This window comes from Mucor mucedo, assembly GCF_025094135.1.
Source record: "Mucor mucedo strain NRRL 3635 chromosome Unknown EV154scaffold_163, whole genome shotgun sequence".
NCBI lineage: Eukaryota > Fungi > Mucoromycota > Mucoromycetes > Mucorales > Mucoraceae > Mucor > Mucor mucedo.
Genome location: NW_026252447.1, coordinates 42082 through 68851, shown reverse-complemented (window position 1 = coordinate 68851; position 26770 = coordinate 42082). Strand labels below are relative to the sequence as shown.

General features: G+C 36.5%; 8 protein-coding genes across 8 annotated transcripts; 2 read left to right on the top strand and 6 right to left on the bottom strand.

Moving 5' to 3' along the window:
- Positions 1-3128: 3128 nt before the first annotated feature.
- On the top strand, positions 3129-5165 carry EV154DRAFT_569776 (CP2 transcription factor-domain-containing protein; the record flags this gene model as incomplete). Its single annotated transcript, XM_051606158.1, has 7 exons — positions 3129-3184; positions 3267-3494; positions 3655-3683; positions 3750-3806; positions 3888-4058; positions 4135-4812; positions 4876-5165. The coding sequence occupies 7 exons, from the start codon at positions 3129-3131 to the stop codon at positions 5163-5165; spliced, it is 1509 nt and encodes a 502-aa protein (XP_051451964.1).
- A 666-nt stretch (positions 5166-5831) lies between these two features.
- On the bottom strand, positions 5832-9470 carry EV154DRAFT_85347 (adaptin N terminal region-domain-containing protein). Its single transcript, XM_051607809.1, has 8 exons — positions 9010-9470; positions 8822-8948; positions 8631-8747; positions 8377-8553; positions 8175-8286; positions 7961-8108; positions 6282-7886; positions 5832-6217 (listed from the first exon to the last, which is right to left on the bottom strand). The coding sequence occupies exons 1-8, from the start codon at positions 9306-9308 to the stop codon at positions 5950-5952; spliced, it is 2853 nt and encodes a 950-aa protein (XP_051451963.1). The 5' UTR covers positions 9309-9470; the 3' UTR covers positions 5832-5949.
- Positions 9471-11623: 2153 nt separating this feature from the next.
- On the bottom strand, positions 11624-12743 carry EV154DRAFT_527371 (uncharacterized protein). The gene is made up of 2 exons (XM_051603479.1): positions 12441-12743; positions 11624-12371 (listed from the first exon to the last, which is right to left on the bottom strand). Exons 1-2 carry the CDS (start codon positions 12720-12722, stop codon positions 11709-11711), a joined length of 945 nt encoding a protein of 314 aa, XP_051451962.1. The 5' UTR covers positions 12723-12743; the 3' UTR covers positions 11624-11708.
- Positions 12744-12776: 33 nt separating this feature from the next.
- EV154DRAFT_527370 (chitin synthase) lies at positions 12777-16624 on the bottom strand. The gene is made up of 4 exons (XM_051603478.1): positions 15632-16624; positions 15237-15567; positions 13251-15179; positions 12777-13179 (listed from the first exon to the last, which is right to left on the bottom strand). The coding sequence occupies exons 1-4, from the start codon at positions 16166-16168 to the stop codon at positions 12887-12889; spliced, it is 3090 nt and encodes a 1029-aa protein (XP_051451961.1). The 5' UTR covers positions 16169-16624; the 3' UTR covers positions 12777-12886.
- A 238-nt stretch (positions 16625-16862) lies between these two features.
- Positions 16863-17522, top strand: EV154DRAFT_85153 (high mobility group box domain-containing protein). The gene is made up of 4 exons (XM_051607806.1): positions 16863-16903; positions 17022-17193; positions 17249-17307; positions 17386-17522. The coding sequence occupies exons 2-4, from the start codon at positions 17022-17024 to the stop codon at positions 17449-17451; spliced, it is 297 nt and encodes a 98-aa protein (XP_051451960.1). The 5' UTR covers positions 16863-16903; the 3' UTR covers positions 17452-17522.
- EV154DRAFT_85184 (uncharacterized protein) lies at positions 17378-19464 on the bottom strand. The gene is made up of 2 exons (XM_051607807.1): positions 18862-19464; positions 17378-18805 (listed from the first exon to the last, which is right to left on the bottom strand). The coding sequence occupies exons 1-2, from the start codon at positions 19003-19005 to the stop codon at positions 17594-17596; spliced, it is 1356 nt and encodes a 451-aa protein (XP_051451959.1). The 5' UTR covers positions 19006-19464; the 3' UTR covers positions 17378-17593.
- Positions 19465-22409: 2945 nt separating this feature from the next.
- On the bottom strand, positions 22410-23529 carry EV154DRAFT_85239 (uncharacterized protein). The gene is made up of 3 exons (XM_051607808.1): positions 23482-23529; positions 23318-23401; positions 22410-23262 (listed from the first exon to the last, which is right to left on the bottom strand). Exon 3 carries the CDS (start codon positions 23216-23218, stop codon positions 22661-22663), a length of 558 nt encoding a protein of 185 aa, XP_051451958.1. The 5' UTR covers positions 23219-23262; positions 23318-23401; positions 23482-23529; the 3' UTR covers positions 22410-22660.
- Positions 23530-24148: 619 nt separating this feature from the next.
- On the bottom strand, positions 24149-26743 carry EV154DRAFT_527345 (lactate permease). The gene is made up of 8 exons (XM_051603477.1): positions 26515-26743; positions 26337-26450; positions 26081-26269; positions 25411-25980; positions 25274-25340; positions 24973-25204; positions 24820-24900; positions 24149-24759 (listed from the first exon to the last, which is right to left on the bottom strand). Exons 1-8 carry the CDS (start codon positions 26703-26705, stop codon positions 24452-24454), a joined length of 1752 nt encoding a protein of 583 aa, XP_051451957.1. The 5' UTR covers positions 26706-26743; the 3' UTR covers positions 24149-24451.
- Between the last annotated feature and the right edge of the window lie 27 nt (positions 26744-26770).

Below are 26770 nucleotides of genomic sequence, written 5' to 3'. Positions count from 1 at the left end.
AGTAAAGGATGCTCTATCGCGTTTGCATATATTAACTTTTTTTATTCTATCTGCGTACACCTATTGTTATGCATGGCTACGACATATACCCGCTTAACTTAATATTTTCATGCAAATACGAGTGATACTCGGTATTTTCCGCTCAAAAATAAATAAATAAAACACCATGTATAATACATCCGCATGTATATTACTGTAAAACGGCATAATAGGCTTTTCTTGGTAATATGTATTTTCAAGCTGTTTTATCAAACGTTAAAAGGCCTACCCGCCTATTTTTGTTAGTGTGACAATGAAACATTAGAATCGTTTTTATTACTGGTTCAGCAATGTGACCTAAACTGTGGCGTCAGAAAATCGGTTATTAAAATATTGATACACATATTTCTAGGGTACCGTCATTTTTTTATATCTTCTGCAGATGGAACTTTTATTGACACGTAAAAAAAAAAGAGCACTTCACGGAGCCATGTTTAAGGGACTTGATTTATTTGTTTATTCATAGCTTAAAGTGTTCCAGATCTCATATGACATGTGCCTTTTATACTCTTTTGTATATTATCATTACGCGTATGAGATTTGATCGCACCCCCTTTTTTATAAATAGTTTTTTTCTGCTGATCGCTTATTTTGTAGTTAGAATTGCCGATTTTATCTCGTGCACAACTCGAATTATACAAATATATCGCACGTGAAAAGTAAAGCGCAGGTAATATTATCTTACGTCAAGATGTTAAGTAAAAGCCCCGTTCATTACTTGATAAGATTGTACACAGTCTAACTTAGTAATGTGGTATACACTTACGCAAAAATATCAAAAAACTGCTACTTTTAGCACGTTGCTTAACATTTATCACCTAATGAGGTTAATAAATTTTATACGATACTCTGTTTTCTGAAATTGGCTAGTGATCCATTCAACCTCACCTATCAGTCTAGGCATACATGAGTTGTCACGTTCCATGTTTCTTGATTAACAACAAGTTCTAATTTGTTTACAATGCCTTTTTTTACGATGCTTTGTTTAAATTTCAATGCTAACATCGCTGAAGACTTTAATGCCAAAAGTCATATAATTGAAAAATTAATGTCGTGCATGGAAAGAAAAAAATAGATACTTTATCAAATAAATATGAAGAATACATCGTTAACCTAGTTGTTTTGAAAGAACAATGTAAAAACGTAAGTACCACACGTCTAGTAAGTATTCAGCTAATAGTGTTAAAATACAATTGTTGATAATTGTAATCATTTACATATGATAAAAAAAAAAGATGAAGCTATTTTTAGTAAATCTGTTGCAGGATTGGCAATATTGACCATTTTGGTGTCTTAAAACCAACACCAAAAGCCATATTTCAGATGCAGGCAAGTTAGCGACGTCTCTGTCACAGCATATGATCTATTCTATCGTAATTTGGGCTTTTCTTTTTTAAATTAAAATGAAGAAATTTTGGAAAATACGTTGCCTTATTTTATTCTTCAAATCTGTTGTATTTACGGAGTCTCGAGGAATGATCTAAACGCATAACGATCGATTTTTACAATCGTAAAAGAAAAACGCGATCTAGTAACACAAAGTTTGTGTCTAGAGGTTCTGTAAACGAACGTTGTCTTGTATTTTTTTTTGAAAAAACCGATGTACTATATAGGCCATCCCCACGAGATAAAGGACCATTATGTAGTCATGGATAATACGCTTTATCACAGTGGTAAAGGAATAGATGGGCTTTGGGAACCTGATGATTTTTAAAATCCGCCCTTTGATATTTTTATTTATCTTTGGGCGTTGTGTGTGCAAACATTCGGAGACATGGTTTTCGTAGTGTGTTTGCACCAAAAATACTTTGCAGAAACAAAAGGCGCCAAGATAGACGAAGCAATTTAAATATATTGCTGGCTTAGAAAGTTACCCCAATATTTTTGCAACGTTAGTATTTGCACATCTGTCTTCTACTTATGCTGTAAATTGTGATCACACTAAAGTTACTAAAATCTTGGTGTGACAAACAGATACACGTAACACGACGCTTTATAAAATTTTAACTAGAATTGTTACACTAATCCATCTTTGACCACCTTCCACAAAAAAATTCAAGTGCTACACCAAAAAGTGTGACCTCCTTCAAAAAATTCGGAAACGATTAATTTAATTACATTACGCATAGAAAAAAAAAAAAAAGATTTACGCTATACTGATAAATAAACAAAAACATAAAGGGAAATAAAAAGGGGTTATATATTTGCGGTGGATAGATTAGCATTTGGTGTTTATGCAGAGAGAAGGAAAGATTGAGAGTTACGTTGACAGCAGAATATCGATTTCAATTATCAGCCGATATTTACTTTGCACGAACTATAATTGAGGGAGGACAATTGACAGCCGTTTTTTCTTAATTCCTTATGTAAAACAGATGTAGAGAGAGAGAAAAAAGGAGAGATTTATAATTATTCACACGTTGGGCTTATGCACGAGATTCTAGAATGCCTAAAAAGATGAGTACACAACAAAAACTAGTGTCAGTTACAAAAATGATATCATTCTATTTAATGTCATTTATTTTTGAATAAGTGATAGTACGGTCACACCATAAATAAAAAGCTCTAGTAAATTCTTTTTTAATACGATAAGAAACCTTGCTTATATAAAAATAATAATGGCTTAGAAGTCTGTGCTTAGTCTGTACACAGCAAAAGAGGAATAGTACAACTGACGGGAAGTAGTGATCGTTGTGTTACTTATGAAAAACACGTCGTTTTGATAAAACAAAATGTAGAAAGGACTGATTGGCAATAAAAAGAAGGATATTAATTATAGATTTACGCGTATATGTAATATTAAATAATATAAATAAACTGCACATACTCTTTGGTCAAAAATAGCAAACAAACAAGTGGCTGAGCTAGAGATTAAAAGGTAACTACCCCTTCTTCGCTCATCTTGAGGGACAAAGAATTACCAAGGAGTTTATCGTCGCTTTTTGACAATAACAACAATTTGTTTTTTTTTATATTTTGTTTTCTCTTCTTTTGCTTATTTATACATAAATCATCATTCAAGCTTAACTCTTGTATATACTTGTAATACCTGTTAAAAACTTCATTTTTGTTGTCACTGTATAATAAAAATGCTCAGAAGTAATCAATTAACCTATCGAGGATCATCTCCACCTTCATCTGATAGGTAATAACTATTTATATGCTTAAACATATATAAACATTTCTTTTTTCTTCTTATTTAAAATCTTCTTTTTTCTTGTTATCAGTTTATCGTCATATCATCATTACCAACATCCTATTTATCAGTACAATTACTATAATTCGCCAGCATCCATCAACAGTCCGATTTCAAGCCCTCACATATTAAATCATTTATCCTACTATCCCACAATACCCATGGATTCCTATTCCTCTTCACCGCATATCCAACAACTGTCATCTCCCTCATCCCCACCCGTGAGTGGTATGTCAAATACCAATATATCTGCACCAAGGTAAAGCTTACCCTCTATTCACTTACTTCTTTTTTTCCTTCCCGGAAAGTAACCCGATCAAAAAAACATGTGTAACCCACGCCGAGCATGCAAAAAAGAAGGGGTTACGTTTGATTTTGTACCACTGACTGACCACATTATTTTTCCCTTTATATCATAGTCCAATTCGCTACGATATTTCACTGGAAGGTAAACATGAACCTTAACCTTTTTTTTATGTTCATAACTAATCGAGTAATCTTTTGTTTTCCTCAGCTCCTACCGCGGCATCACAGAAAATTGATGAACCACCACTTACCTACTTGAATAAGGGTAAATTTTGTCATTCAAAAAAAAAAGCATGTTTGTTGTTTATTGCAATGCGTGTATTTACACTATTTTTATACTTATTAGGACAATATTATAACATTACCTTGAAAGATAAGGAAAGATTTGATGGTGATATTATTAGTGTTGTGTCGATTACATTTCACGATGAAAGTCATCGTATGGGAGCCACAGATTATTGGAAGTTCTGGTTAACACAGCAAAAAGATTCAGATAAAGCAAGAGCAGTAGAAATTGGTACATTATTACTCATTTTCTTGAATAAACAATGACGCACATAATATTGACACATTTTTCTCTATAACAATTACAGATTTAACAAGATCGAGTGGGGCTCAAGCAATCGAATGCAGACAGTTTGACCGTATCTCTTTTAAATGGAACGGTAAATTGGGCGCGTCTGTTCATATCCGGTTCAATTGCTTATCTACCGATTTCTCGCGTATCAAAGGTGTAAAAGGAATTCCTCTTCGTCTCCAAATTGAAAGTGAGCAGGGACATATAAACCTCATCGAACAAACCGTAGCAGAACGAACTTACTGTCGTATCAAACTATTCAGAGATAAGGGTGCCGAAAGAAAAAACAAGGATGATGCTAAACATATCGAACGTCAACTAGAGAAGAACAGAGGCAAAAATGGTGAACCCCATCCGTTATGGCTTGCTTTCTCTCCTACTGCACCCGTTACTTTATTCAGAGAGGTGATTCCACCAGAGGAAGAAGAAAGTAACCACCATCACTTGGAAGACGGACGATACTCGCACGATATACTATCTTCAGTCTTACCTCCTCCCACTTCTATGAAAAGGAGCTACAGTAACTTTCAAGCATCAAATGACATACATAATCTTTTCCATTCACCTTCTGTCATGCCTTCTGCTCTTACTATCGCTCCTCCTATTCCTGCTCCCAATACCACAAACACTACCACAGCTACTCCTATTGGCTTGGACCCCAATTATATACCTCAAATAAGACGCCGTATTGCAAGTAATGTATAATTGAATTAAAAATAATCTTTTTTTGTTTTGCTAAAAATTACACTCACAATAGAGCTGATGTTATTAATCAAGTATGGTAACTGTGATATATATAGGGCTATTTACTTGGAGCATTTGACTGTAAAAGAATTGACAGAGAAGCTTGTCCAACGACTAGAGATCACAAGACCTGTTGCTAGTATACTTCGAAAAATTGTGTCCAAAGATAAAAAAAGATCAAACATGATTGTAGAAGTGAATGATGAGGTTATACAAGACATGACAGAAGAACAAGATATCTTTATTGAAACACAAGAAACTGGCGATTCAAAAACTTCTATTAATCTTATTTTGAACTTTTAGTCAACCAAAGAACAAAAATATTATACAAAATGTATCACTAATAAAGAATAAAAAACTTCTTTCTTCTTGATGAGTATTGTATTACTTGTCACACTCAAGAGAAATTATAACCAGTATCATAAGTGTGCTTGCTATTCAATTATGTAATTATTGATCGACAATAAATCCTTTCCTCTAAGATTCTCAAACCATTCTTCTAAAACAAATGCTCTTAATATTATGTAGATATAGTGTATCCGCTCATATATTAAATCAATTAGGGGGTCTTAAAAGTAGTTCTTATTACACTACATCCAGACAATGAACATTTTGGGAATATTTTCTGCGATTTGACCAAGAAGCTTTTATTCAAAACAGCTGAATAAATATCCAAAAGTGGAAGGAAACGTCAGCCAAGTTCTTGATATTCAATCAAGTACTACCAGCAGAAGCAAATCGGCATGTTTTATTTTCAAAAATTGACGATAACTGTGTAAACTACTCTACGTCTCGCTCTTAAATTAGCCTAGAGCTTTGTGCACCCGAGTAAAAGGAGAGACTTAAGCTGTTGCCACTAAAATTGCTAAATTTTCAGGGTGAACGTTTGGTCCCAAAATAGATAGTATCATTATTGAAATATCTAGAACTGTCACAGGTGTTTTCAAAGTTGAAAAAAAAAGTTCTAAATGAAGTTGGTTGAAATGTTTCACTTTATTTCAGAGAGAAATGTACTGCTAAGTTCAAAAATGTATGAAAAAAAAAATATTAAAGATATAGTTTAAAAAAGGAGATAGTTTTTTTTTTCTTAAGCAACAGTCTTTTGTGCTAATGTAATTTTATCACCAAGACTTAAGGCAATGCCTTGGGTCTTTGAACGAATACGAATATGACCTGTGATAGGACCATCACCGTTCTTTTCAATACTCAAATTTGCCAGTGCATCTTCACCAAAAATACTTCTAGCATACATGTTGGCAGATAAGAAACCGCAATCACCTTCAAGTTGTTTCTTGGGTGTTAAACAACTCATGTTTGTAGAATCCATAATGTGTTGCAAGTAACCTCTCAAATCACTTATAAAAAAATGTGTTAGCAACAATGACATAAAAACGACAATGTTCAATTTTTTTTTCTTACCCAACGTTCGTGTTGACATTAACCTTGTTTTCCCATTCAAATTCAGTCCACATGGAACGGAATTGAGTTTCATTACAGAAAGCAGGATTAATATAATCCATAATATCAATATGAATATCGTTCAAAACAACACAGTTTTCAGTAGATCCATGAGAGTCATATACAATGTTACCAAAGATCACACCAGTTTCGGTAGAAGACACCTTGATAGGAGCCTTTACAGTCAAGAAGGAATGAGGGGCCAAATTATGCGTGGTAGGACGATCAACGAGTTTAAGATCACCCAAAGTAGCAAATTCAACTGTCAAATTTTGCAAGGTTTCGTTTGTTTGATTAACAATCAAGACATCCATTAAGATATCATATTGGTGAACATTGACAACAGCTTCAGCATACACCTTATCAGAGAAACCTGTCAATTGAACAATACGGTTTAATTTGGACATTAAATCATCCTTATCATCAAGTGAGCCAGTAGCACGGGATAAATCTTGATCGTACTCATCAGCACTTCCACCTGATTTCTTGGAAAATTGACGGAAAACAATTGCATCGTCTACTTGAACTTGAACACTTGCTTCACTTTCTGCCTTGGCATCAGCTAATCTTTTATCTTCAGCCTGAAGTTGCTTAGAATAGACTTCACGTGTATCTTGGAGATAGACAGTATCGATAGCCTTGTTACCAGCTGTACCAACAACACGCAAGTCTTGCATAATTCGATCGTAAGAATCTTCATCAATTTCAAAAGCAACGAATTTGGATTGTCCGATACGTAAAATACTTGTCATGATCAACATGGCTTCAGCCTTACGAGCATTAGCAAGTGCAACATTGGGTGCAATTGTGTTGTAACGAAGCACCAATTTGGTGATGGCTGTGGAAAGGACCGTACCCAAGAAATAATCACCAGCAAGGATGAGAGATCTAAGTGGAGGTTTCTTGGCTGCCTTAACAGCCTCTAATCGAGATGTAGATGCAGAAGATTCGGTGTAAGCACTTTCGGTAGCATATGTACCATCGGCAAGAATACGGCGAGGAGCAGCACCACCTGAAGGAACGGCACTTGGTTCGTGTTTATTTTCATCTTCGTCGGCGGCTTCTGTAGCATCTAATAACTTTTGTTCGGAAGCCAACAAGGGGATTTCACCCAAAGCTTGACGGATTTGCTTCCAGGCATCGTCAATTTCCTTGAGATTCTCACAATATTCACCAATAATCCAAAGTGCGCCACGGAAGACTTTACCGGATTTCATATCGGCAAAAGTCTCCAACAACTTTTCTAAAATGGATTCTCTCAAACCAGGGAATTTCTCTACCACTTCACGTACAAAGGAGACGACATCCACAGCAGCGGGGTTGTTGGAATCGCCCAAAAATTCCATAAGAACATGAACCACATTGGCAGCCACTTCTGAGAATTTGATGGCACATGTGTGGATCGATTGAATCAAGAGTTGACGATATTCCGTGTTTTTTTCATACGCATCGTCTTGTGTCTTTGTTAATTCTTTCTTTAAGAATAAAACGACTTCTTGTACATTTCTGGAAGAAACCATCTCCAATGCGATACGAATAGCCTTACGACGCACTTCAATATCAGGACTAACCCCCAATAATAATAAAAACTGTCAGACTTTTTCTCTCTCTTTTTAAGCTCTCTCTTTCCGTTATTTTACCTAGTTAAAACTTGGAGAATATCCATGACCAAATCATCTAGAACGCGATCATGCTTGTTTCTAATCTCTTCGAGTCTATCGAGAACAATAAGCTTGACATTATTATCTGATTCCTTGACAATCAATTCAATGTAACATGAAGCAGCGGCTAATTCGATTGTTTTAGTTTTCCATCCTTACTATTTGCATTTTTTTTTACATGAATATATTTTACCTTTGACAGCGGCGGGACTGGTTGTCAAGTACAAAAGAATAGCAGCAGCTTCGTATTTGACAGAATGAGAAGCAGCAGCCAATAATTCAGATAAGCAACGAATATAAGAGGCCTATTTTTGATACATGAAAAAAAAAAAAAAAAAAAAAAAAAAAATTGGTTCCACAATTTTAAAAAATATAAAAACGTGTCTTGTATTTACCTTATTGGTGGAGCTTGTTTTAGAGTCCTTACGGATTAATTCGATCACTGCTAATTGTAATAATTCGTCAAAGGTAGGGACAGAGTCCATAACTTGTAACAAGTAATGAACAGCAAGCCCTTGATCAACATTACAAAGAACAACAAATGCATTACGTCGACAGGTCATGTCTGCCTCCTTAAATAAATAAACAAGTGTTAATGTCACGCATGTCTCTTTCTTTTTCCATTTCCATCTAAGACGCAAAAACTTACAGTAAGCAAAAAAGACTGAACAACTTCAGGAGCATCAGGGAAGAGATGGTCAAAAGACTTGAATATAGCACCAATAGCGAATACGGCATTCTTTCGAACATAAGAATGACGGTGTTCCTATAATGAGGGACCAATGGTGAATAATTGTGTATATATAAAAAAGGTACGTTTCTTTGAGAGGGGTTAATTACCAAACAAGCTCTGACGGAAGGAACAAGAGGTTCAAGGATTTCAGCTTCCTTAATTTTGCACAAGAAACGAAGGGTAGAACCTCTAATATATTCGTTGGGATGTTGGAGATCATTCATAAGTGCATTGCTACATACGTACAATGTTGCTTTAGAATATACATATTTTATAAATAGATAGACTACTTTACCAGACCAAAATAAATTCTTCCTTGAGCTTTCCGTCAGGCTTTGTCTTGGGACAGATTTCCCAATAGAATTGCAACAGCTTCTTCAACTGCTTGTTTCTTGAAGGTAAAACGAAACGAATGACATGCAACAGGAGCTTCTCCATAGGGTCTCCGTTCAACATGATAACAAGTAACTTCTTCATAGTCTCAATACGTGTGTCATCAGATCCCTTCTCAAAGGCTTTTTGAAAGTCTTGAAGGGAAGGTGTCTCGGTCGCGTCATCTTGGTATACAAGAGTGTAACAAAGGTCGGTTGCCATCTTTTGTTATTTTAAATATCTCGGGGTTAAATGGGTGTTCTTTTTGGGCTTTTTCTTTTTTTTTTTTGGAGAAGAAAAAAAAATAGAGTCAGCAATTAGACTATTTACACAATGAAAAAGTAAGAACGTTGATTCAAAGAGATGAAGAGAAAAAGAAAGAGGGCAAAAAAAAGCCATTTAATAAGAATCTACGTGCCATCTCTTTTGATTCTCCGCTCCAATCGTGTGTGAATCACATTAAATCCTGAAGGTAAAAAATGCAAAAAAATTAAGTGTCGATTGTTGTCAATTCGTGAAATTAGAAAAAGAAAGTAATCAGCATAAGAGGTGTTCTTCAAATAATTCGAAATTACTTTGGTGCCTATTTTAAAGGGAAGGTCAACCGGATAAAGTCCAGACGTGGTCCAAGACATTAATGAAGGGACTTCGATTTCAGCTGCCAAACGTCAGTCAAAAGAGTTTTAAGATAGGTTACGAGAGGCCATCTTTATATTTAGCACAATTGACTCCTTGCGACTGTTGAAAATATGTTGATATCTATGGACAAGACTTGAGATGATACTTGGAAGTTTAACTCAGACCGGATTTAGGCATCGTGTTCGTCGCTTGGTGCCTGCGATATTTCCTCGTTTCAAATGGAGTTCCTTTTTTTGACAAATTGACAAGGAAAACAGCTGTAAGTGTTCTCCAGTCCGTAAAACTTGGTCATATATCTGATGCAAATGATAAATCAAGATGTACCACAAGTTCGAATCAACAAATACGGTCTTGAAATATATCGATGTGTTTGAGGAACCAATGTGATTGAAGGTGGTGTGCGCACCAATATAATCCGTAGGTTTGGGCTTAAGGATTGTTCCATAGAGTCCATACTTTATGCCCTTTGTGACGAAACAATACAGACTTGGGGAGCAAAAACAAATACAAAACTGTCTATCGTGGTCATTATAGTCCTGGGCTCACCCGAAGAATTAATTGCTTGTTGTCAACGCTTGTTATAAATGCCCAAGGTTCATATCATGATCCCGATTGCGCGCAATCAATTTTTTTGGAAATCCCTCCAAGGAAGAATCTGGTGTAATATGTCTGTCAGACTATTTACTTTCAGATTATTCAATGGTTAGACCTGAATCATGTACGCGAAATGTCGCCTCTACAGCATTTGAAGACGTATCAAATCGTTGTGTTCCTGTCCCAAATGCTTCCTGGTTTCCCTGATCAGCTTACGAATCTATCGCGAGGTAGCAAGAAACCATAATTCTTATCTTTCCAGCTCACGCACATGAGAAAAAATTGTATTACAGAACCTTGATGGAACGGAATTCTAGATTCGCACAATCCAACGTTCTTGACTTCAAGGCAATGACGGATTCATGGAATAAAGGGTGTACAGTGCATTTTACAAGACGTACTCTCATCTACAATTATACTTCAATGCTAGATCTGATCTCTCTAAGTTTAAATCAACTGCAAGTCTCAACTCTGACAAGATGGCTAAGGTTAGAAGGATTTTACATCCAAAAAAAAAAACAGAGAGAAGTTTCAAGCTGTCTCACCTCCAGACTTTCTTGAGAAAAAACTTGTTGTTGAAACAGTGATTATTACAGTTGTTCGATCTATCCAGTCGACTAAAGTTCAAGGGAGCGGACAATAACTTTCTCATAGATTCCAAAGACCTATCATGTCTCAGGCCGATAATCTCCATCCTAAATCACCTCTGATTAAAGTTTCATCCCCACTATCTGGTGTAAAACGAAAAAGAGCCGTGACACCTAGGTTTGAATGGAAATATCTGGCTGTTGTGGCCAAAACAATTGTAAAGAAATAGGTCATTTGATTTGAGACTATCTCTACCTTTAAAAGGCTTGTGTTTTTACCAGATTCCTATGATCCTGCGTGGACAGACTTGTATTTTTATAAACAGATAAGACTTAAAATCATGATATTAAGCTGGACAAAGCTGTATTGATGATCGTTACCAATCTCTCTTGATTAGCATATTTGTCACACTGAATTTAAACTGAGAAATTAGTAACCCTGCTGGATGGTGCATTTGAGTCTGATGGAAAGAGATTCAGTTTATATCTTTTTCGTTGCTGACATTACAATTTATCATTCAAGTGTTGGGTTTTAATACAACGGTTTGCATAAATATAAGAAATATGCAAACTCTTATCGTTGAGCTCATTTTAATGAATTATAGGGTTTTCCAAGTATTCTAGCGGCCACCGATACCTTCTTTAATTGACTATAGATTAGAGCTAAATTAAATTACGATCAGCAAGTTGCATGAATCAATCCTTTGTTAATGATAATGAATACACAACACAACAAAGATATATTTTAACAGGATGATAAGTAATGATGATGGATGATGATGAAGTGTGTGTGATTTATTATTTAAATATGAGATGCAAAAGTAGATAGAATATCAGTTAAGGAGATAACACCCTTTAATTCGCCCGTTTTCAGATCCATCCACCAAAGACGATAAGTCTTTCTGATGACAAAAGCCGTCATGATTTGAGACAGAGTAAATCCATCATGACAAGTTAAAGGCGGAAACAATTCTCCATGAGACGTCTTCAAGTACATCACAACCGGTTTTGAAAGTGTTTCCCATCGGTCCCGGTTTAACCCACGCAAGTCTTTAGCACTAATCTCTCCAATCAAATCCTCATTATCGTCCAGAATAGGCAAAGCACTGATGGTGTTATCACCCGCCAATTTTAAAAAGGCTTCGGCTGCTGTACATTTATAATTCAAGGTTGCACGAATTCCCGTGGATTTAATATCATGAACTGATAAATCCAAAATGGAGGAACCCAGTTGATGATTGCATGATTGAAAGAAACGGATTAAATCCATTTGGGATAACAAGACAAAGGTGGCATTGGCTTGTTCAATCAATACACGATGTGTCTTTTCATAACTAAAGAGTTGTAATAGTTTATCCAGCCCATCGGAGGACTTGAGTACACTCATTGTTTCTGTCATACCTACTGCATCACTCAATGGCATTAAGAGGACATCACGGTTTGTTTGTAACGTATCGAGTGATACCTTTTATTGCATAGCGTGTGAGTTTTAACTCGTCATTTATTTGTTTACCATCCCTTTTTATTTATTTACCTTGGTACTTAGCAACTTTAACAAATCTAAAGCACTTACGATAGTAATGTATTCTCTTTGACCATTCTTGTCTGTACGATAGATGGGAATGGATAAAATATCATGAGCCAAAAGTAAATCAAAAGCTTGTTCAATGGTGGAAGACGAAGGTAAATCCACTAATTCACGATGCGTAGGCTTGACCTTTTGAAGCACATCTCCCACATTTCTTGACTGTATAAACTGATGTAAAACGTCTTTATCCTCCAAATCAATATTTTTATTATTCATAAGTGTAGTCATGTTGAAGACCTTTTTTTAATTTAAAAAGAGAGAAAAAAAAAAAAAAAAAAAAAGAAATGATTGTGGGAAAAATTCAGCTAAAATAGTAAAGTGACGAGTAACACCAAAACGAACCAATCAGTTCAAGTTCCAGTCACGTCAAAAATGTGCGGAATTTATTAAATTTAAAATGGAAAGCGACTGGACTTTTTACCATCAAATGCAGCCAAAGGTTGAGGTGATTTCAAATGAAATTTACGTGCTTGACGTTGACCTCCGCCTGTACGCTCGTGTTCCCAATCTTCCCATTTCTTCATCACCAGTCGTTTCGAATCAAATTTACCTTCTTTATCACCATGACTTTCTCCCTTCTTTTCGCCCACAACCACTCGAGTAGCTCCCCATGAGAAATCATCAAAATGCCAGAACGAATACAATGGCAGCACCATATTCCAAACAGGTAAAGCACAGATATAAACTAATAGAGAACAAGAAAAAAAAAAAGAAGGTTAGAGTTATGAGGTAATTGCAAACAAACAAATACTTTACTAATCATCCATAAAACATAGATAAACTTAAACGTTGTTAGCGCAATTAACACCGCAGGTAGAACTAAAATCGCCAGTAGTAAGCCAATAGACTGCCACTGAGGATCAGGCGTAATAGCTGTATTCACAATTAAATACACGGACATGACAATAGCAGCTGGAAGAACTAATGTACCGATTAAATCAATAAATACAGAGAATTGCATGGATAAACACGCGATACCACAGAGATCAGAAACCAGCACTAATTCCATGAGATTATGTACAGTTGAGTTAATCCATCGACGACGTTGCGATAAAAGCACACTGAATTCATCGGGTACCACCGTACGACACCGTGCTTGAGGCACAAACATCATTTGTCGATTAGGGAAGGTACGAAGCATTAAAGTGGATAAGAAACGATCCTCACCAAGCAATAACAAGTTCTTTTCGTGTAGTGTGGTTACCACATTTTGATTGTATTCCAGAATGATATCAGGGTTCGCTAAAACGGGAACCCAAGCTCCATTCTTGGGTGATTTAATACGGTACATACTGAAGCAACCTGGCAAACATGTTACCATACCAAACAGAGATTCGAAGGCTTTTGCATAATGATGTGAGATATAGTATTCAAACACTTGAATGGCAGTCACCCAAGAAGTACGTTTGTTGGCAATCCGAGTTTCACCACATAAACCCATGATTGTGATATCATTGGCCATCGCAGCGACCATATACGTTAATGCATCAGGCAACACTTGTGTATCTGCATCCACCATCAAGACCGTTTCGAATTTATCGGGCGTTACACCTTCCATTAACCAAGTCATTTTCCAAAAGATTTCATAATCCAATTCACAGAAACGATCATTGAACAAGACACGTTGAAAGAATGACATGAGAATGACTTGCGAATCACGTTTACCGCGATTACCTGCTTTAGCCCCCTTTTGTTCTTCTTCCGTACCACATTTGACAATGGTCACACACGCTGTGCCATTATAATGACCTGCATAAACCTTGGCCATATTCAATTGCTTTTCACCATCCGCCACTGCCAAGTAAGATACCGGTTTAGGGTTGGCCATTGCTGGGGTCAAGTCCATAATACTCACCACAATATCGGGTGTCGACATGCTTTCACCTGCACCTGTAATTAAGCCATCGGCAATGACGAAGAAAATCTTGTGTTTGTTGGAATAGGTTGTGTTGGATAAACTGTCCATGGTAATTTTTAATCCTTCCTCTCCTTCTGAATAACAAGTAACTAACATGACGGTATATAGTTCTGTATCCACTACATCCGTTTGATGCCCACGAAGACCTGCCGATGGGTCAGAACTTTGGACACTGCGATTGTTATTCGAGGCTAGGGTTTGAATAGAGCCTTGAGCCATTGGGCCATAATTATTGTAAGGGCCTGGCACATGGTTGGCAGGATCATCGTTACCACCTTTAATAGACCGCCAAGCCAACCAATTTGATCTTCCGCCTGGAGTGGTCAGTCTTCTCGAAATAAACCATTGAAATAAGACGGCCATGGAATAACGAATGATAATAATAATGAGAATGACAGCAAACATGACGGTCATGATCAATTGATCTGCAATACAACTCCCCACCTCCTGTGAAGCAATGCCGACACCATAGCGAGCTACAATACATGGTCTTGCATTTTTACCGGCAGCGGTATATAAAAGAGCATAGGTCATATCGTTCCCGCGCGTGGAACGGAGTGCGTTATCAACCTCGGCACCAAAAATAGCAGAGTCTGTATCGAAATACGAGGTCAAATTCACAATGGTGTCCACAATTAAACCAATATCAGAAGAGGACATGTTATCTGCACGTAAATCTTTCCAATCATAACTCACAAAACCGATACTTGAACTATAATCATGTAAAGCAGAAAGTGGCAAGCAACTGTCTCCCGATAAGGTTACACCTGGATTTAATATTTTAGCAAAAAAATGTTGTGAGTTTTAAAATAGAAATCACAAACCTGTAGGACTTGTAATTGAGCAAGAAGGTACAGAATCATACGCAGCGCAGGCATTGTTTGTATCACCGTCAAACATGGCACCGATTTCCATGCCCTGAAAAGTGTCTGATAATTCAAGGTTTTGGCTGGCGAAAAAAGATTGCGTGATATTAAACGGATAGATTTGGCCAAAGACGGAAACTTCTTCTCGTTGAACAGGCACTCTTTCTCCATTGATGTCAGCAGCATATGGGTAACTTATTCTGTCTTGTGGGCAAAGGTCAATGTTGAGACCGTAAATGATGTAAGCCAAAAGACCACACATGGTGGCAACCAAGTAACACAAGGTCAGCTATAAATAAAGAGAGATACTAAATGAGTGAAAATGATTAACGTAAAAAGAAGGATATAAATACCTTTTCTCGCCAAGCTTGTTGCATATTTTTATTGGATTTACCAAACCAAACTCGAATGATGTAACTAGGAAAGCAACAGGTACAGAGATAGGCAATCCATGCCCACCAATTTGTCAAGACTTTAGGTTCTTTTTCTTTCTCTTGTATTGGCTCTTCTTGTCGAGCATAGTGTTGTTGTTGTTGATATTGTTGCTTTTGTTGCCGAAGTTGTTGTTGTAAATTGGTTGACATTGGTTGGTTATTCATTGGGTTTGTTGTCGAAGAGGATGAAGGCGCAGGTGATGGAGTAATTCTCGTATGTTGAGGTTGTGATGGGTTTCGATTGATCATGCCGGTACGAGGTCTTTGACGTTCAGGTCTAGTCAATGACTTGGAACGATTGATATTGGTAGTGCCTCTATGATAGGGATTGGGGTTATTGGGTAGATTGCTATTATCAAAGTTCACGGTATGGCCGTGGCGAGGAGTAAAGGGGGGATCATTTTGAGGCCGTCTTTGGTGAGGTGCATTCTGACCATAAGGCGATGCATTGGACATGATTTTTTATAGAGAGAGAATGGAAAAAGGGAAAGCGAAAGAAAGCTTGTAAAAAAAGTTTTGACGTTTTTGTTTCATTCGTCCCTGTAAATAAGGCGGCGACATGTTGCTAGTGTGTTTTATATTTTTATACATCTATTTTATTTTCTAAAATAGAACCTGTCATGTTCATGTATAAGTGGGAGCGCGGATAAATAAAATCCAGTGCATGAAGGGTGTGACAAAAATATAAATTTAATCTTGTCGTTTTAAGGGGTGTATGTGTATGTGTTTGTGTGAGTGAAATGTGTGGGCTAATAAGAGCAGGTGGTGTAACCTAGACAAGGCTTCACGTGTTTTAAGTGATGAAAATTGGCTGTGACTGTAAGAATAGCAGGCAAGACAGCTTATTGGCCGATGCCAGCAAAATCAACGTCCAGGGCTTAATCCTCCGTTAAAAATTTTTTTAAGGCGCTTTTTTTTTTCCACCTAATATTTAACCACTATACATTTCTACTCACTTTTTTTACACTCTATATTTTTTTTTATACACATTTTAAAAGGTAAAGTTTTAATAGCACTGGCAATTTTTTTTTTTTTTTTTTTTTTTTTTTTGATTATTATCTACCACTTCTGCCCCTTCCCTCAACACCCTTACACACTACACACATTTTCTTTTTTTATTTTTTTTTTATTTATTTTGCTTCCCTCAGTACACAAAATACACGTCGTTGCCTGTTTATTACATCTTGAAAAGTTCTTCATCTCTTTTTTTTTTTTTTATTATTTTTTCTCCTTTGACCTTTTTTTTTTATTGTTTAATAATAATGTAAATTGAAAATCCGCATTAACACAAATTTGTTTTTAAAAAAAGATGCCCAAAGATACTGAGAAAGTCACCAAGCGCGCTGTCGTCAAGGCTGATGAAAAGAAGAAGAGAACCAAGAAGGATCCCTCTGCCCCCAAGCGTGGTTTGTCTGCATACATGTTTTTCTCTCAAGCTTCTCGTGCTCAAGTCAAGGAAGATAACCCTGATGCCACTTTTGGTAAGTAGAGGGATAATCCATCTCTCTGCCAATGTATATTCATTTCCTTTTTTAGGTCAAATCGGTAAGCTCCTTGGTGAGAAGTGGAAGGGCATGACTGATGAAGATAAGAAGGTAAAAAAAAAAAAACCATCTTTTTATTAAAGTTACTCTTTTCTTTTACTAACCCTAACCCTATATTCTTATTACTAGCCTTTCCATGAAAAGGCTGAAAAGGACAAGCAACGTTATGAAGATGAGAAGGCTGCTCTCAAGTAAAATCACTCTCTTAATTTTATATCCTCCCCACCTCTTTTTCATGATTTAAAATAATCCTCCCCCAAAAAATTAAAAAAAATAAAATATCGCAATTTGGACGCGCGTTTAAAAAAAAAATAGGATGCTTTTTTATTGGTCCATTTTAATCTGATTTATTGGATGTTGTTTCAGCGGCTGTTGACTGCACATCTCTTGCAGGCTTATCTTCTCCAGCTGATCTATCCTCACGAGAGTAACTTCTCTCGGTTCTATCTCCTTCGCCAAATGATCTGCGAGGTTTATCTCCCTCTCCAAATGATCTACGAGGTCTATCTCCTCCCTCACCAAAAGATCGGCGTCTATCGCCATCACCACCAAATGATCTACGAGGTCTATCGCCGTTAAAATCTCTGCCAAAGCTTCTTTCCTCACCATCTCTTTTGAAGAAAGGTTTTCTCTCTCCATCGTCTCTTCTATTAAACGATCTCTCACCACCATCTCTGCTATTAAACGATCTTTCGCCACCATCTCTTCTATTAAACGATCTCTCTCCATCTCTCTTGAAAAAGGGCTTTCTCTCGCCATCGTCTCTTCTATTGAACGTTCTCTCTCCTTCTTCTCTCTTGAAAAATGGTTTTCTCTCCCCATCACCACCTCGGTTGAACGATCTTTCTCCATCATCTTTACGATTGAACGATCTCTCGCCATCATCCCTCTTAAAGAAAGGTCTTCTTTCGCCATCGCCACCGCGATTGAAAGATCTCTCACCGTCCTCTCTTTTAAAGAAGGGATTGCCTTCTGAATCGTCTCTCTTGAAGTAAGGCTTTCTTTCACCCTCTCTATCGAAAGATCGACGTTCGCCACCGTCTCTATTGAAAGATCTACGCTCCCCACCCTCTCTGTTAAAAGATCTACGTTCGCCACCCTCTCTGTTGAAAGGTCTGCGTTCATTAGCGCCGTCTCTATTGAAAGATCTGCGTTCATTAGTGCCTTCTCTGTTGAAAGATCTGCGTTCACCCGAGAAAGACGACGCGGGGTCATGGTCCTTGTCAGACCATGCAGCGGCATCTGACACCTTCTTCCAATCACTGCTATTTCTCTTCATGTAAGTATCGTTGGTCCAGTTACTGGACTTCTTGGCTGTAGAGATATCCTGTACTTCTTCCTTCTTCCAAGCATCTGTCTTTTTATATTCTTCAGGATGGTTTGTCTTGAAATCCCGTCTACGCTCACCCATGGCTTCATAACGGTTTCTTTCTTGACGTTCAGCTACTTCTCCTTCAGGAACATAATTGCTCTTCAAGATACGACGAATACCCTCGACAGATAAAGTGAATTCCTTGGACAATTTGACAATATCGTACACTTCAGGATCCTATATATGAACATCCTTTAGTTTCAAGTGTACCCACACAATAACAATACACTTACAGCAGCAGCTAAAGCACGAATCTTTTCCATCGTAGGTCGGGACACACGCTTTTTGGGAGCCCAGTTACCTTCTTGTTCAGTTGTGAACAGTCTAGCAAAGTTAAACTTTGGTTGAGTAGTTTTCAATGTTAACGATCTAAGCATTTTCAGAAAAGTTTTGACAAGAAGGAAAAAAAAAAAAAAAAAACTTTTGTCCCCGCCCCCATGAGAGTATATTAAAAAAAAAAATTATGCAAAAAGGCCGTCCCTTAGGATACTAGGGCCTGTTGCATTTCAACAAGCTGAGCATTCCCAACGGTGTATGAAAATAGCAGGAAAAATCGTTTTTAACTCTGATAATTACGCTTGTATCAAGAGAAAAGTTTAGATATCATCGTCACATTACATTAGGTATGGATCGTCATACTGCTGAAGACCGTTTATAGACCAAAACCTTGGAGCGGGTAGATGTTAATGGCATTGAAAGTATTACGATCTGATAAACCAAGAACGGAGAACATTAATTATAGGTTGAGCATAGACTTTACTCTTGTCATTTGATGTATTGATATTTTGCTGACCTATCTGACTAATGTTCATATAATCTGCACGGAAGGAAAGAAAAAAATTAACTTATTGTCTAACTTCATATGTGCTTCTTTGGTATTACTATCAATAATAAAGGCTATATCTATATGATAAGAAGGTATTTATTTAATAAGTCAATCGCACTCTTACCGAGACCTTGACAAAAATACCAAACAGATATGAAGTTGAAACCTTGACAACCAGGTAAAGACCATAAAATATTCGTCAGTTGGGACCTTGAGGGAACCACCAGATGAAGATATGACATCTTGATTTTATTCCGCAATGGCCTGTCAATAAACACATTATCCTCCAGAGGGTGACCGCAGTTTATAAGGCTTCCTTGAATAACTAAATTATATGAAAAATCAGGCAGACCGAGACCAGTACCCATTCATTGCCTAATTACTTCTTGTTTTACTTTACAGACATATTAAAATTAAAGGGTACAAACAGGATTTACTAAAGGTACTTGGGAGACCAATGTCTGTTTTCCTTGTTCATATTCTATATATACGCCATAGAACCAACCTCTGAAGGGTGCTAGAAAGAATCAAAAATACACTCTGGCAGTGTTCTTCGTCACCTCTTCAAATCCTGCCCTACTTTATAAACACATCATTGCCGATGAATACAAAAAAGCAAACCCAAAGCAGAGTACATGGGTTCAAGATGTATTAAGTAAAGTAACTAGAGGGTTTGTTACGAATGATTGAATGACGTGACCTCCCTTCTAAAGACATTTCTGGTCTTGATTCGATTACAAATGCTGTTCCTCGTATAGTTAGAATAGTATATTCTCTTTTAATCTACCTTAACTATCATCGGATTCTACAAGCTGTCTCAAAGTACTTCACTTGCTTCTATTTTTTATCCTTAACTATCACACTTACGGCCAAGAGTGAAAAATAATTTAAAAATCCTTCATGTGATCCAGCTTTAAAAAAAACGGATCAGGTTCGATTTACATTTCTTAAACTTATCTATTTTAAGCAGGCGACATTGAATATATCCTAGGATGTTGTAAAGGACCTGATCCGTTTTTTAAATATTCGCATGATTTTTTTTTTTAAAAAAAAAACTACCCATGTTTAGTAAACCTCTCTAATATGACTTACTCGTAAGCTTGAATTCTTATTTCCATTGATGGATCAGTACATTCGATCGTTTGTCTGCTACAATGTCACTAGGAAAAAGGGCACATTTTATAACATACACGTCATTGACTTCCTGGGTTATACACCAGGCCTTATTGTTGAATCGGTATTTTCCTTTAGCGCCATACTGAATAGAACTCTATGTATGCAAAACCCTCTTTTTTTTTTTTTTTTTGGAGAATATCCTGTTCAATCAACAGAATATCTAGTAATTTACCTTTGTAAACACACTTTTGTCTTTTCAAAGTAAAGCGACAAGAATGTGACTGATACTATATTTGTAAAACCAATCTGTGATCGAGAAACATGGATTTAGATGCAAGGTATGCTTGGACCATATAATTTTTGCTCTTTTAAAATAGGACTATATGTGACCAACAGAACAGTCCACAATTCCAAATTAATGGCAACTCCAAGAAAATTACAGATATCAATGAATTATCTTCATTCACATAATTATGTAAGCGTAAATTTACAACCTGTAACTCTACGGACGCTATGTACCGGCACAGTTTTTCCTCAGCCTGTTCAACTGATCCCAACTTTATAAACTCTTAAAGGATACCGCAGGCAAATTAAAGGTCAAACAGATGTTTTTATTTATAAGTATTGTACAGCCTTTTTTTTTTTCGGGAAAAAAAAAAAGACGCCCATAATGTTTATTCAAACAATTCTCACGTGAAATAGCAGGATCATTTTCCTGAATTCCTGGTAATCACTTGATAGTAGTGAGTTCTAGGTCCTTTTTTGGAAACGCTGTAATAAGCTAGCTTCGCCACAAATATAATATATATATAAAAAAAATAGACTCCCACGATAACCTTATAATCTAGCAGATGGGGCAAGCTACAAGTTAGTATATACAGCTGCCGTCGGACGCACCAACGAAAATACAAGACTAAATAAATTCTATATTACGGGATCAATTTTCTCTATCTAAAACTATAATATATTTAAAAGAAATCTTGTTTGTTTGACCATCTGATTTTATTTAAAGGAGTCACCGTTCCATCCGTACAGAAAATGCTTACTGGATAAAGCAGAAGGGGGCGAAAGCTCCTGGGCAATATTTGTTATTAATTCAAATAAGCAGCTGATTTTTATTTTTTCTATATTGATTCTGGGTCTTCATTTTGCCTTTTGGGCAATGTAATTGTACCTTTCAACACCCATTTTACGGTAGTGAACTAAGCAACAAAATGTCGGAGCTTTATTTCATAACATTTCCGCCCTTAACAGAAATCTAACTTGACCGCTAAATTATACACGTCTGTGATTGATCATCCCAATTCAGTCCGTGTCAGATCGACTGTGACAACTTCTGATAGTAATCTCTATCTGACCCCCGTCCCATTGTTCTTCAATGTTACACGGCTTCTTTTGGACATTATTTCCTCTATTTTTGACTACTGACGATTTTAAATTATAATGTCAGATCGCAATTGTTCTATAGTCTAGTGGAATTCCTACTACTTTGTACTATTTCAAGTCAATCTTCCTGAAACATTTGGCATACTTCATATTTGGAATGTGTATGATGTGAAAATACTGCGTAAATCAAATATATATTTTATTTTTACAATAGTGTGCTGTGCCTTGTAGTCAGGTGTTGTCTGAGTGTGAGACTAAAATACTCCAAGGGTACACGTACAGGCTGAATATCAATACACAAAAGTCAAACAGGGTCTTACGAACCGACAGATAATCTAACTATAACTGTCGACACAATTTAACTGAAGTTAAACAGAGGAAAAACGAAATTCAATTGACAAAAAAGAACATTTGAGAACCGACAGAACTCACCAGCTTGATTGTTGTATAACAAAATGGCATGTAGCACAGTGATGTGTGACACCATCCCGATCTATTTATACTTTGCGTAACCTTTGACGTATGTAAATAGTTTATTAAAAAAAGGAAAAGAAATAATAGGGCATATCAGTGTATATATATATATATTATGTATTGGGAAGGAGGGGAAGAGGTTTAAGGGGATGGGGGCATGATTTATAAAAAGAGTGGTAGGGGTAAGGGAAAGACTTCTATATAGACATATAATTTTTTTTAAATACAATTTATGGTTTTGTTGAATTGCTTCGTTTAGTGACTGATGATTTACGGCGACGACTTTTTAAATTTAACAACAAGACACCTGTGGTGGGATAAGTATTTGGTATTGGCACAGGTTCGGGAGAGGGTTTGGGTCTGGTGGGATAAGGAGAGGAAGATTTACGTAACTTTGCGCGCAAGGCTTCCATGACCTTATCATGGTCTAAAGGTTCCGGTGGTGGAGGTGGGGGTGAATTGGATTGTCGAATACTCATATCACTTAACGTCATGACACTTTCGTAAGATAAGGTTCGATGGATATTTTTGGGCGACTTTTTATTCTTTTTGGTTTTCGATGGAGGCAAAACAGTGTCTTCCGAAGCAGGTGGTGAAGAAGATAAGACTAATTGATCGCCATACAAATCGAAAGAGGATGATATAAAATCCATTGAAGGTGAAGAAGACGAAACGCTCACATTCTCGGTGGCCATACCATAATGGAAGTCACTGGTTAACGAATTATCTAACCCTGCCTGCAAGGAAGAATTGTTGCCACCATCGTCGAAGTGATCTTGGTGCTCCATTAAGGAATGACCAAACAAGGTCGATCTACCGTCGTTCTGTTGACCTAGTTTTACACGTGAGTAAAAGTACCATAAAAAAAAAGGCTTTATGATAATTACCATAGTTATCTTGTCTCTGCGTCAATTCATATTCAATAAATTTTGTTTGTAAACGCGCTTCTTCAACTTGACGTAATTCCTCTGCTGTACGTCTCTATTTTAAAAATAGGTTTTTAAAATTTTATGCTTCTTTTTTTTTTAAAAAACAAAAAAAGCTGTATTACCTTGTCCTCTTGGGCCTTTGCTACAAGTATATGGTTCAACAATTGAGAATTGTCCTGATATTTCAAGAGAATTTCGCCTACAGAGATATCACTAAGACTTCTGGAATGTTGAGATGGATAAGACAAGTTGCTGTTGTCATGTTGTTCATTCGTTATTTTCGGAGGCATAATTTATAATAATAATAGTACAAAAACGTTTATCATGTAACAAGCTTAGTAATAATTTAAAAAAGAAAGAAAGAGAATAAGAGAAACAATTGCATGGTTATATAAATCAAAAAAAAAAAAAAAAAGTTAAAAATAAATTCAAATTCGGTAGCTTAAAGTCGGTGCGTCAACTCTATAGTCAAATACATCATATGCTTTTCAATATACCAAAGGAAAGGATTAAACCACGTTTTGTGTGGCAGTTCAAGGTACATTAAGGTTCAGAAAATGTAAGAATTATAAATAGAGATTTGAAATAATTATAAGCGTAGATCATTATAATAATAGAATAAAACCGAATCACTGGGAAACCATTTTCCACCACAAGAAGGTGCCTAAAATATTTCTTCTAAATCTATTGTTAGGCAGCTGTAACTTTTTTTTTTGACAGGTATAGCTTAATAATGATCTAAAAATAATATAATCTCAATTTACATGAGTTTAAATGAAACTTTTTATTGTGCACTTTCTGCGATTATTTATTTTTTCTACCGTTAATTAAAAAAGAGTTTAAAAATACTTTTTGAGTTTTTACCACAATAATTTTCTGTGTTGTGACAATTTTTATTTTTAGCTTATGGCTTGTTAAAGAAGTGAATGAGCCTATTGATAGATTATTTATATTACCAGGCATAAGGTAAATCATTGTACTTTTTGTAGAATGAACATTTTGTCGCACTGATTTTTTTTTTTTTGCTCTTTTAAAAATACATTGTTGCTTGTTGTAGCACATGAATTATTTCACAAGGTATCACCAAATACATTAAACCTCTGCGGGAATCATACTGGGTATGCCATACTGTTGTATACATGCAATTCCTCCCATCACGCAACACATAAAAACCGAGTGCGCTATTGTGCGACGTAAGATACGCCCTTCCTGTCCCTGCAATCCAATTGTGGATACTCCTGTCGTCAGGTTTTGGGGCGAAATCATTTTACTTGTGATTGCTCCACTGGAATTAGTAGCTGCCATTAAGATAGCTGATAGCCCAATTTCTCTTGCTGCTACAACTTGAAGGTTACCAAATAGGGAATTGGCTGACGTATCGCTTCCTGATAAAAAACACGCTAAAAAAAAAAAGAGAGAACATTAGCCACTCCAAACATTACCAGAATTCGGTGCCTTACCAACCCAGCCAAGCCAGGCCGAAATAAAGGGAAAGGCTTTACCAACAGAGGCTAATTGATACCCGATAGTGTAGACTATGCCTAAAGGAGAACGCATTCATATTTATATGGGCATTTCTAAAAGTGGCAATATGCTTGCATGTGTTGACGTACCTGAATAATTGTACAAATATGCAAAGGCCATGATAAATGACACTGTAATTATGGGCTTGTAAAGTTGTACTACAGTATCTCTTAATGCAATTTTAAAAACGCGGGGATGAACTCCATAAAGCAACACAATCACTGAAAACGGAATAGAAGCAACCATAATAGCGGTTCCTGTGGCCAGTGGTTGAAAACTCCAGATCGCGTCGTATTTTTTTCCATACAATGTTAACCAAACCTTAATAAGATTTCGTATTATTAATCATGGTCTAATTTTAGTGACAACCTAAAGGGGGGGGGGATTTACCTCTTGATGAAGATGTGGCCATTTCACATCAATTTGACCCTTTGTGGAAACTTTGGCAAAAGTCCAGCTATTATTATAACAAAACAGGGTTAAATTTCTTTTGCACATCTCCTATTAATAGACTCTTAACTTCTTACATGATAACAACAACAACAATCAGCAGCCAGGGACTCCATGCGAGCAGCGTATACTTTGCAGAAAGCTTATCGACACGACTCGAGACTTGACTTTCTGCATCACTTTCCTTCTCTTCTTTTATCTCTTGTGCAAAGATATCCTCCTCCTGCTGCTGCTGCTTAAGCATGGAATTGATATTAGCCTCGTACTCCTTTCGGTAACGCGGTTTCCAAAATTGAACAAAGGCAATCACAGAGATCAATGAGACTAATCCGGCGATTAAATCCGGGAGTTCGGGGCCTACCAAGTTTGCAAAAATTCCTTGCATCAAGGCAAATGAAAATCCGGCTACCAATGCCACTGGCCAGCATTCAATTAATCCAGCTCGAGGTCCTGCGTAGAATAACAATGCATAGGCTGGTAAGAATAGACTGAATATAGGTAACTGTCGACCCATCATGGCAGAAAGCGCTAAAACTGGTAAACCTGTTAAAGAGGCGAGCGTTGTCACAGGTATACCAAGTGCTCCAAAAGCTACTGGAGTCGTGTTAAAAATAAGTGTATAAACAAGAGCGTCTTCTGGATCAAATCTACAATGATATTGAAAAAAGTGATTGAGTCAGCTTTTGACACAACTACAAAAAAAAAAAAAAAAAAAAAAAAAAAAAAAAAAAGATCGTCCTCACTAACCCTAAAGCCACCATCATGGAGGAACAAATGGCGCCAGGTACACCAAAACCTGCCACGCCTTCTAACAGGGCGCCGAAGCAAAATCCAATAATGATCAAAATAATTCTCATATCGGGTGGTGTACTAGATATCATCCATTTACGAAATAAATGAAATATCCCAGACCGAACTGTAATATTATAAATATACCTAGTAAAAGAGAATGTTTTAAAAAAAACGCCTCACCCCATCATTTTCCTCTCTCTCTCTATTTTACATTGCATTGGCAACAATCCACATAATTGGCCAGTTGGCATATACTACACCATTACCAATAGATTCGAATGCTTGTGTTGCTGGCATTTTCCAACCAAAGATAGCAATAAAGATGCTATTGTTTACAAAAGGGGTTAAAAATGCCGTCAAAAATACTACAAAAAAAAAAAAATGTTTACCAAACAACCAGACCTGTTGATGCAGCATAATACGCTGGCACTCGAAATACGCCCAACATGATAAGAACAATAATGAGTGGTATAATGCCAACAAAAAATGACCCAATCAAGCTATCATTGATCGGCTGTAGTTGTTGAATAAAAATCCCTGATTGAATAATCGATTCTGGAGGAGGAAGACCTAATGCCATGATAGATTTAATAAAAGAATAAAAACATTACAGAAGGAGAAGGAGAGAAAAGAAAAGAAAGATTC